Here is a 12,572-nt window from a genome sequence, read left to right as displayed (position 1 = left end):
GCATCGAGAAAATTAAAGCCGAGACAAATATCACAGACATTTTTTTAATCTTTTATATGAAAACAATAGGTAGTTAAAGAGTCCATAGTCAGAACATGATAGCATATTAAAAAAGGGAAAAAAAGGCAGTACCCCCCCCCCCCCATCTCTCTCTCTCTCTCTCTCTCTCTCTCTCTCTCTCTCTCTCTCTCTCTCTCTCTCTCTCTCTCTCTCTCTCTCTCTCTCAAATATTAAAAATATTGGCGGACAATGTTTATGTGTATTTGTAGAATGTTTCTGGTAGAATTTCACTTTTTTGTCTGTTTGATCATCGTCTTCAGGAATAGACAATGTGATTCATGCTGCCAAACACTGCAAAATGAATTGTTAATAAAAAGTTATAAATTATGTTTTAACGCTTGACAACGCCGTAGACAAAAACATTATCAGAATATTTAAGTGAAATATATAGCAATACTAAGGTTCAGGCACGTCCACGAGTTGTCCAGTTGTCCAGGACAGAAGCAACACTAAAATTAACTTTATATTTTTATAGTAAAAGTGTCACATAACTTTGTGAGGATTTGCAATTGTATTGCGCAATGACTTTTACATCATTTTATGTAACTAGTCACATTCCATGTCAGACATTTAATCTAAGTGTGTGGTTATGTTTGTGTGTGTTCACGCTTGTTTTGCTATTGTGTATGTTAATGTTGTATTACTTTAAGGGGGCGGGACGTAGCCCAATGGTAAAGCGCCCGCTCGATACGCTGTCGGTCTGAGATCGATCCCTGTTGGTGGGCCCATTGGGCTATTTCTCGTTTCAGCCAGTCCACCACGACTGCTGTATCAAAGGCCGTGGTATGTACTACCTTGTTTGTGGGATGGTGCATATAAAAGATTCCTAGATGCTAATCGAAAAGAGTAGCCCATGAAGTGGCGACAGCGGGTTTCCTCTCTCAATATCTGTATGGTCCTTAACAATATGTCTGATAACCGTATAACCGTAAATAAAATGTTTGAGTGCGTCGTTAAATAAAACATTTCTTATTACTTTAAAGAATATTTAACCATATGTATGTATGTATGTATGTATGTATGTATGTATATATGTATGTGTGTGTGTATGTCTGTGTGTGTGTATGTGTGTGTGTGTGTGTGTGTATGTGTGTGTGTGTTATTAATGTTTAAACATAAACTAAACACATCCACAAGCCCCACAACCGTTACACAATCATACCAGATAGTTGTTCACTTGAAGAGCATTGCGAAGAGAGTGAGAATCATGATCAAAACTGAAGCGGTTACCATGGCTCCGCCGCCTACAAAATAATAACGATGATAAAGAATTAATTAATAATACAATTTATTACAAAATGTAACTAAATATAGTAATACGACATTTTAAAATAAACTCTTTGAAACGTCAGCAATCCAGTGCCTGTGGAAGCGACACAGTTGGCGTGTGAATGGCATGCACGACAAACCATAACATGTTTTAACACAGCTGTTACATCTTTCGCCATTGACGATTATAAAAAGGCACCGGCCACAGTGGTGTCGTGGTTAAGCCATCAGACATAAGGCTGGTAGGTACAAGGTTCGCAACCCGGTACCGGCTCCCACCCAGAGCGAGTTTTAATGGCTCAGTGGGTATGTGTTAGACCACTACACCCTCTTCTCTCTCACTAACCACCACCAACTAACACACTGTCCTGGACAGACAGCCCAGATAGCTGAGGTGTATTCCCAGGACAACGTGCTTGAACCTTAATTGGATATAAGCACAAAAATAAGTTGGAGAGGAAGAGAAAGGGGCATGCTACTGATAGAACGATTCTGTCTGAAACTTACGAAACCAGAAAGAACACAAACACACATGCATTTAATATTAACATAATCGCCATAGCAACATCATTTAATCAGAATTGAAATCGAATGTCATCTCATGACTTAACTTTGACCTTGAGGTTAGATTATTGCGTTACAAATGTTCATCACTGTGTCCTTTTTAGCTTATACACTGTGGCATATGTGCGATATTGAATAAGCAATGCAGTTTATATCTATCGCATAATACTTATGTTTTGGAGAACCACTTTGTTTGTTTTGGGGATGTTGATAATGACAATGTTCTCACAACCAATATTAGCGTTCTTTGTGAGGAGCATTACTTGAAACTGACCGAGGTATCAGTTTTAAGACAATTCCCACGACTGAGTGTCCCTCCAACATCGAACAAGTGGGTTTCTATTCCAGAAAACAAAACAAAACAACAACATATGAATCATTTCAAAGCTATTTTAAACCCTTGCGCACACTTGTTGTTTTGTTGACGGTCATGACTCCTTGCCCACCCAACTCCCCACTCGGCACTGGTAGATACTAGTCTATAGAATCAATACAATACAATACAATACAATACAATACAATACAATACAATACAATCTTTATTGCAACCATTGTATGAGTACACTGGTTAAGGGGACAGAATCCCGTTTAATAAAAGAAAAAGCAAACATATGAACTAGTTATAACAACAGTAAACAACAGAGATTTAATACATATATCTGCATCAATATGCCACACATACATAAATGTACACACACACACGTGTACGCACGCACATGTAGACACACATTTACATGTATACACACGTGCACACGCACGCGCGCGCGCACACACACACCCTTACACACTCAGACAGACGCACAAGACACACATGATAAGATAACAATATCGTAATTATCTGTCAAACAGCTATTTCTTACACACCCGTTGGTGAGAATACCATGCGTCACTTATGATAACACACACCCTGTTTACACACGTACGTGTGTTAACAAGTTCAAGATATACGACTGGCTGCTCCTAGGTGATGACAAGGTCACCAATGTCATATATCCAATAAAAAAAAACAAACATGAAAATCAATTACCTTGTGACATATAGTTAACCTGTCTGTGACGCGTACGTCAGCTACAAGTGCAAAGGGTTGTAAATATCTTTTAGTCGAAAAATATTTTAAACTTTGCTTAAAACCTGGTTTTTGAGGATATGTAAGAAATAGAATAATACATTCGTGTCCGTTAGATACCATTTACCTCAGAACTCGTTGTTTAAAAACGTATCAAACTCGCTTTCGCTCGTTAGATACATTTTAAAACAACTCCTGAGATAAATGGTATCTAACGGCCACTCGTGTATTATTCTTTATGTACAAAATACTCAACCAAGTCCTTTGACTCAGGAAAGGGGTCTGCGGAGGTTTTTTTTTGTTGTTTTACTATTAATTCGTGAATCTCTACATGAGCTAAGCGACATGCGTCCTACGAGTCCCGACACAATGGGAAATGGGGGTAGTGAGTCAGTAGTGCGCAACTTCAATTTTGGTACGCCTCTGTTCAACAGATTAGGATGTTGACTAATTTAACATGTACGCCTCTGTTCAACAGGTTAGGATGTTGACTCATTTAACATGTACGCCTCTGTTCAACAGATTAGGATGTTGACTCATTTAACATGTACGCCTCTGTTCAACAGATTAGGATGTTGACTCATTTAACATGTAGGCCTCTGTTCAACAGATGAGGATGTTGACTAATTTAACATGTAGGCCTCTGTTCAACAGAGGAGGATGTTGACTAATTTAACATGTAGACCTCTGTTCAACAGATGAGGATATTGACTAATTTAACATGTAGGCCTCTGTTCAACAGATTAGGATGTTGACTAATTTAACATGTACGGCTCTGTTCAACAGATTAGGATGTTGACTAATTTAACATGTAGACCTCTGTTCAACAGATGAGGATGTTGACTAATTTAACATGTAGGCCTCTGTTCAACAGATTAGGATGTTGACTAATTTAACATGTACGGCTCTGTTCAACAGATTAGGATGTTGACTCATTTAACATGTAGGCCTCTGTTCAACAGATTAGGATGTTGACTCATTTAACATGTAGGCCTCTGTTCAACAGATTAGGATGTTGACTAATTTAACATGTAGGCCTCTGTTCAACAGATTACGATGTTGACTAATTTAACATGTACGGCTCTGTTCAACAGATTAGGATGTTGACTCATTTAACATGTAGGCCTCTGTTCAACAGATTAGGATGTTGACTCATTTAACATGTAGGCCTCTGTTCAACAGATTAGGATGTTGACTAATTTAACATGTAGGCCTCTGTTCAACAGATTAGGATGTTGACTCATTTAACATGTACGGCTCTGTTCAACAGATTAGGATGTTGACTCATTTAACATGTAGGCCTCTGTTCAACAGATTAGGATGTTGACTCATTTAACATGTACGCCTCTGTTCAACAGATTAGGATGTTGACTCATTTAACATGTACGCCTCTGTTCAACAGATTAGGATGTTGACTCATTTAACATGTAGGCCTCTGTTCAACAGATTAGGATGTTGACTCATTTAACATTTCATACACAGCCTTTGAGAACATCATTCGTTATTTTTTATAACACACACTTGTTAACAAATGTACTTTGTTAACAATTACAAGACATACGACTGGCTGCTCCTAGGTGATGACCAGGTCACCAGTGCCATACCATCCAATGAAAAAACAACACGGTCGAAATCGATTATACTGCGACGTATAGTTAATCTAACAATCATTTGTCTGTGACGCATAAGTTAGCTACAAGCACAAGGGTTGTAAATAACATTTAGTCAATAATTTGCTTAAAACCTGATTTCTGAGGATATGTTAGAAACAGAATAATAATTCGTGTCCGTTAGATACCCTTTATCTTACAACTCGTTGTTTAAAAACGTATCCAACTCGCTTTCGCTCGTTAGATATAAATTTTAAAACAACTCGTTGTAAGATCAATGGTATCTAATGGCCACTCGTGTATTATTCTCTATTTATCAACTGCTGTAGTCTACGTGTAAAATATACACTTGTCAATTGGTTTCGTAATATGCGTGCATCAATTAGAATAAGGTTATAATGGAATTTATTACCAATATTGTTAAAAATATCGTGGTACATATCAAAGTGATATGTCCCATTAGAATGCCAAGTGGGACGTAACAGTTCGACATCACACGATGACGTCATTGATTGGCGCACTACAACCTTACAGGAACGTCAAGTAAACGAGTTGAGTGATATAAATTAAGATCGATTATGGGTAATAAATAGGATATTAAAGTCGCTACCATTTCGTATCATGTTTATGGCCCTTGTGAAATAATATTCATTGTCACTCGCGAAAGGTAGTACTAAACCAAATAACTTCCGGCTGGGTCAAAGTTCGAGGAGCACCCAACTTTTGATAGAGAAGTGAACACCACAAGTCCTGTGATTGGTGATAAATGTGAGTGTGTTGGTTGTAAAAAAAGAGTTTCATCTGGCCAAAAATATGTATGCAATTTTATTTCATCTGGTACCACTGTGTCAAGTAGCCTTGTGCTTTAAACATGTATGGGTAAAAAAAAAGTACTCGAATTTTGTGCGGAACTAGGGTAATCATTGACGCTACCCGTTATCTCAGAAACGAGCAGCTTGACCCTCAATTTTTTCTGATTCACTTTAAGGGTGAGGGATGGTAGTATTTATATCCGTGGCGTTTATGTCCTGCAGGTAGGAGTTTTAGCCACATGTTACTATTGTCGTCTATGGGATTTGATTTGGTAGTATACACTCTTAAACAAGAGAATCAAAGTCTCAAAGCGTGTTTACGTCTCTGCGCACATACCGGAAGAAACCGTGTTTATCAAACTTTATAATCTAGTCTCAAGAGCTTTAATGAAATAAAAAATATATTTGGTTTTAACGACACCGCTAGAGCACATTGATTTAATAATCATCAGCTATAATTGGATGTGAAGCATGTGATAATTCTGAAAATATAGTCTTTGAGAAAGCCCTACATATTCCATTAGCAGCAAGGGATCATTTATATTTTATATGCACTTTCGCATAGACGACCTCTGATATACCAGTCGTGGAGTCTTGAGCCTGGAATTAAACGTTTTATAAACTCGGCTCCTGAATGACAACATAGTTATCATATTCAAAATCGAGAGGATGTTTTGACAGGATTATGAGTCGTGATTGATCCTAGGAATCAGTGTTACTTGCTACGTCTACAGGAGGACTGTCATTCCTCGGTGGATACATTTTCCCTACTTGTAAGAAGACTCACTCCTCGGTGGATACATTTTCCCTACTTGTTAGAAGACTGTCACTCCTCGGTGGATACATTTTCCCTACTGGTAGGAGGACTGTCACTCCTCGGTGGATACATTTTCCCTACTGGTAGGAGGACTGTCACTCCTCGGTGGATACATTTTCCCTACTGGTAGGAGGACTGTCACTCCTCGGTGGATACATTTTCCCTACTTGTAAGAAGACTGTCACTCCTCGGTGGATACATTTTTCCTACTTATAAGAAGACTCACTCCTCGGTGGATACATTTTCCCTACTGTCACTCCTCGTATAGAAGAGACTGTCACTCCTCGGTGGATACATTTTCCCTACTTGTAAGAGGACTGTCACTCCTCGGTGGATACATTTTCCCTACTTGTAAGAGGACTGTCACTCCTCGGTGGATACATTTTCTCTACTTGTAAGAGGACTGTCACTCTTCGGTGGATATATTTTCCTACTTGTAAGAAGACTGTCACTCCCCGGTGGATACATTTTCCTACTTGTAAGAAGACTGTCACTCTTCGGTGGATACATTTTCCCTACTCGTAAGAAGACTGTCACTCCTCGGTGGATACATTTTCCCTACTTGTAAGAAGACTCACTCCTCGGTGGATACATTTTCCCTACTTGTTAGAAGATTGTCACGCCTCGGTGGATACATTTCCCCTACTGGTAGGAGGACTGTCACTCCTCGGTGGATACATTTTCCGTACTTGTAAGAGGACGGTCACTCCTCGGTGGATACATTTTCCTACTTGTAAGAAGACTGTCACTCCTCGGTGGATACATTTTCCTACTTGTAAGAAGACTGTCACTCCTTCGTGTATACATTTTCCCTACTTATAAGAAGACTGTCACTCCTCGGTGGATACATTTTCCTACTTGTAAGAAGACTGTCACTCCTTCGTGTATACATTTTCCCTACTTGTAAGAAGATTGTCACTCCTCGGTGGATACATTTTACTACTTGTAAGAAGACTGTCACTCCTTCGTGTATACATTTTCCCTACTGGTAGGAGGACTGTCACTCCTCGGTGGATACATTTTCCCTACTTGTAAGAAGACTGTCACTCCTTGGTGGATACATTTTCCCTACTTATAAGAAGACTCACTCCTCGGTGGATACATTTTCCCTACTTGTAAGAGGACTGTCACTCCTCGGTGGATACATTTTCCCTACTTGTAAGAGGACTGTCACTCCTCGGTGGATACATTTTCCCTACTTGTAAGAGGACTGTCACTCCTCGGTGGATACATTTTCCCTACTTGTAAGAAGACTCACTCCTCGGTGGATACATTTTCCCTACTTGTAAGAAGAGTCTTCTTTTGAGGTTTTGCTGGTGGTGGTTTCCACTTGTAAGAAGACTGTCACTCCTTGGTGGATACATTTTCAAATGCCAGCAGTTTCAAATGTGGACATGGATTATTATATTTTTTTAAAATTATTTTTATTACATATATATATATATATATATATATATATATATATATATATATATATATATATATATATATATATATATATATATATATATATATATATATATATATATATATATATATATATATATATATATATATATATATATATATATATATTTTCACAGTATATTGCTCATAATTTTAAAAAAACCCACCCTAAATGTTTAAATAAAAATATATGATTTTGAGTTTTTTCTCTTTTTTTACTGAGGGCTACTAGATTTTATAACCTGGTAGCCCGGTGGGCTACCACTGAAAAAACTTAAGGTCAAGGCCTGAACACTGTCACTCCTCAGTGAATACACTTTCCCTACTTGTAAGAAGACTCACTCCTCGGTGGATACATTTTCCCTACTTGTAAGAGGACTGTCACTCCTCGGTGGATACATTTTTCCTACTTGTAAGAGGACTGTCACTCTTCGGTGGATATATTTTCCCTACTTGTAAGAAGACTGTCACTCCTCGGTGGATACATTTTCCCTACTTGTAAGAAGACTGTCACTCCTCGGTGGATACATTTTCCCTACTTGTAAGAAGACTGTCACTCCTCGGTGGATACATTTTCCCTACTTATAAGAAAACTCACTCCTCGGTGGATACATTTTCCCTACTTGTAAGAAGACTCACTCCTCGGTGGATACATTTTCCCTACTTGTAAGAAGACTGTCACTCCTCGGTGGATACATTTTCCCTACTTGTAAGAAGACTCACTCCTCGGTGGATACATTTCCCCTACTTGTAAGAAGACTCACTCCTCGGTGGATACATTTTCCCTACTGGTAAGAAGACTGTCACTCCTCGGTGGATACATTTTCCCTACTTGTAAGAAGACTCACTCCTCGGTGGATACATTTCCCCTACTTGTAAGAAGACTCATTCCTCGGGGGATACATTTTCCCTACTGGTAGGAGGACTGTCACTCCTCGGTGGATACATTTTCCCTACTTGTAAGAAGACTGTCACTCCTCGGTGGATACATTTTCCCTACTTATAAGAAGACTCACTCCTCGGTGGATACATTTTCCCTACTGGTAGAAGGACTGTCTCTCCTCGGTGGATAGATTTTCCCTACTTGTAAGAAGACTGTCCTCGGTGCCACACTCGCAAACTTACTTTCAATACTCTGAATTTAAAAACAATTATATGGTCAAGCGATACTTCCGAGTTCATAGTGTAAAAACTGGTATTTTAGATTTCATAGAAACTGTACTGCTCTTGAGTTTATTAATACAATGAATGTTTTTAATAATACATTCTCAATACAAGAAACAGAAAGAAAGGTATTAGATGGTTTTAAAATTAAACACATATACTAGATGAAATGAAGGGAATAAGTACCTATGGAACTTTAAAACATGTTTTACTTCTGCATTTTATGTTAATACGCCTATTCACAAATCGCATCGATGTGTGTAGTAGAATCTAAACAACATGTTCTTATTCACTCTCCTATGTATAATCTTGGCAGAAGCTTATGTAGTAAACCTTTTTGTTAATTTTTTTTAAAATACTTTTAATTAGATGTAACATAATTTATGGTTTATAATTTTATTTCTTGTAAATGCAAAACTTAAAATATTTCTGACAGCTTTTTCAATAGTTCTAAAGGGTGTATACTACCTAATCAAATCCCATAGACGACAATAGTAACATATGTGGCTAAAACTCCTACCTGCAACGTATCAATCGACATAAACGCCACGGATATACATACTACCACCCTTCACACTTAAAGTGAATCAGAAAAAAACGGGGGTCAAGCTGCTTGTTTCTGAGATAACTGGTAGCGTCTATGACTACCCTAGTTTCGCACAAAATTCGAGTACTTTTTTTTACAGGTACCCCATACATGTTTCAAGCACAAGGCTACTTGACACATTTGTACTAGATGAAATAAAATTGCATATTTTTTTAACCCAGATGAAACTGTTATATTTTACAACCAAGACACTCACATTTATAACCAATCACAGGACTTGTGGTGTTCACTTCTCTATCAAAAGTTCGGTGCACCTCGAACTTTGACCCAGCCGGAAGTTATTTGGTTTAGTACTACCATAACTGCATAGGATTGTCGTTTGTAGATTGCACCATTATATGATTATTGTTAAAACTATATTTAACCTGTACACACAGTGAGACGTAAAGAAAGAATTTGTGTCTGTTTGTCTGTCTGTCCTATAACTCACTTGTTAGTGGTACACATCCAGTACTTCCTCGGGTGAGACTTTTTTGTCCTTGAGGGCACTTTATACACACACGGCTTGATGGTTGAGCATCTTTGTAATAGTTAACTGGACATAGTTTACAAGTGGAATCCTGTGTATCGAACTCTTGGCCTTCTGGACATGGTGCTATTCAAAAACAATAATTCAGTTAAAACATATTCCATGTCCTATAAACTAAATACTTAACATTAAACATTTGTATCAGTCTTTACGTTAAAATTATAAAGAACAGTTCAGAAATATTTAACGATATTATCCAAAATGCGTATAATTTTATCAATTAAAAGTAATTATGACACATATCATTTAATAAAGAAAAACTCTCTGGGTTAATGCTTTTTGATTTATCATAAAAATAAAAATATTTGTAATTGGTCAATTCTTATCGAAGTTTAATAAACCTAAAATTTGTGTAAGCAAGGAGGTTTAAAGGGACATTCCCGAGTTTGCCCCATTGTAAGATGTTTCCGACTAATAAAATATTTCTACGATTAAACTTACATACTAAATATATTTTCTTGTTTAGAATATCAGTGTATGTATATTCAATGTGTTTCTGGTCGTTTTAATATTTGTAAGAAGCCCAAACTGGATTTTGTCTTCAAATAATTTCGTACATACGAAAAAATCTTTTTTAGGAAATAAAATGAAATTTAACCTTTTACAAATATTAGAACGATCAGAAACACTTTTAATATACAGCCACTAATTGTTTTATGCAAAAAAAAAATATTTGGTATGTAATTACAGTCGTCAAAAGGTCTCGGTTAGTCGATAATATCTTAAAAATTGCAGCAAACTCGGGAATGTCCCTTTAATAAGTTAGAAAGTTTAAACTGAAAATATTTATAAGTGACAATACTATCATTATTGAAATGTAATAAACCGAAAATCTGTATAGTGACGAATGCTTATCGAAGCTTTATAAACTGAATGTATAATAATAACATAATAAGTTAATGTTAATCGAAATTTTATAAATTGAAACTATTTGTAACTCACAAACAAAATGCACACTAAATGTTCATAAGACATGTATATAAGTAACGAATGCTATTTATTTATAACACATGTAAGTGTGATGAATGCTTACTGTGACAGAAGTGACTCCCAGTGGACCTGGTGGATTTAGTTTGGTTGTTGCCAGGACAGTGGATGCAGCTAGGCTGGGACACCTGGTCTTGGTACGTATCCACAGGACAGTCAACACACCCGTAGACAGATTCGTCCACGTAGGTACCCGCTTCACACTGGTCTGTTAATAGTAATAATAATAATAATAATCACAGTAAATATTATTTCTACTACCACTTATAATAATATGTTTTACATTATTAAAATTTATAATCATCATCATCATCATCATCATCATCATCATCATGATATTAATGTTACTTTTACTTTTACTAACACTTATAATAATATGTTTTAAATTATTAAAATTTATAATAATAATAATAATAATAATAATTATTATTATTATAATTATAAAATAAAATAAAAAATCATCATCATCGTAGTAAATGTTATATCTACTACCACTTATAATAATATGTTTTATATTGGAAAGTGTATAGTAATAATAATAATAACAACAATAATAATAATAATAATAATAATAATTATTATTATTATTATTATTATAATAATCTCTATTCTACTATAATTATAATTCTATCAGGTACATAAGGTTTTGTAATAGTTGCAATTAATATACAATTTTTTTTTACGTCTGCTGTTTGTTATGTGTAACGTGCGTTATTTTTCACTCTCGCCAGGTTGAAATTACGTGCGCTGAAAGACTAATCCTGATAATAGTTTCTATTTATTTTCGTGCTTATATCCAATTAAGATTCAAGCACGCTCTCCTGGGCACACATCTCATCTATCTGGACTGTCTGTCCAGCACACTGGGTTAGTTGTTAGTGGTGAGTGAGAGAGAAGAGAGTGTAGTGGTCTTACACCTACCCATTGAGTCGTTAAAACTCGCTCTGAGTGGGAGCCGGTACCGGACTGCGAACCCTGTACCTACCAGCCTGTAGTCCGATGGCTTAACCACGACACCACCGAGGCCTGTTGGCCATGCCTAGTTAAAGGTAACCAGGAGAGCATAATTATTGGGATCGGGCAGGCTTTTATTTCACTGATATTTTAAGATATTTCACTAAATATAATAATTTCATTTATCTAAAAATTATAAAAATGTATCTATTAATATATGAATTTACCCTCCGTACCCTCTGGCAGATTCGCCGATTCACACACTTTGCGCATGGTGTTTTTGTGTTCATACCCCGATGCACATAAAACAAATAACAGACAATCCTTAAATGACATATTGGAATTTTGTTATTTCATTAAACTCACAGACGCATTGATTTGATGATGTTGACCCAACAGAAGCTGTTGTTTTAAACTCGGGACATGTTTTACATATGGTGGATCCTGTTTCATTCTGGTACTGGCCCACTGGACATAAAACACATGTTCCTGATTCCAGCTTTCTGCCAACTGGACACACGACTGTAAAGAAAGAAAAGACAATTATATATTGTACAATGAAATATTCTTGTGACTTAGATGACACGTGCAAAGCTGTAATCCAAACATGTGATGGTATCTATTTGCAAAGTGGGGGTAATAATATGCGTGGTTACTTGGTTTGTATAAATAGGGGGGTTGCAATGT

The 12,572-nt window shown here is 36.6% G+C and overlaps 1 protein-coding gene across 1 annotated transcript in view; it reads right to left on the bottom strand.

Moving 5' to 3' along the window:
• Positions 1 to 30: 30 nt before the first annotated feature.
• The window catches only part of LOC121379681 (sushi, von Willebrand factor type A, EGF and pentraxin domain-containing protein 1-like), a 13,684-nt gene continuing 1,142 nt past the window's right edge, over positions 31 to 12,572 (bottom strand). The window contains exons 2-6 of the mRNA XM_041508331.1: positions 12,252 to 12,479; positions 10,978 to 11,139; positions 9,846 to 10,010; positions 1,223 to 1,304; positions 31 to 351 (exon numbers count right to left, since the gene is read on the bottom strand). Coding sequence (XP_041364265.1) covers positions 1,234 to 1,304; positions 9,846 to 10,010; positions 10,978 to 11,139; positions 12,252 to 12,479 — 626 coding nt within the window. The 3' untranslated portion in view covers positions 31 to 351; positions 1,223 to 1,233. The remainder of the gene's footprint in view (positions 352 to 1,222; positions 1,305 to 9,845; positions 10,011 to 10,977; positions 11,140 to 12,251; positions 12,480 to 12,572) is intronic.

This window comes from Gigantopelta aegis, chromosome 8 (assembly GCF_016097555.1).
Source record: "Gigantopelta aegis isolate Gae_Host chromosome 8, Gae_host_genome, whole genome shotgun sequence".
NCBI classification, from domain to species: Eukaryota; Metazoa; Mollusca; class Gastropoda; order Neomphalida; family Peltospiridae; genus Gigantopelta; species Gigantopelta aegis.
This window is presented reverse-complemented; position numbering and strand designations above follow the sequence as displayed.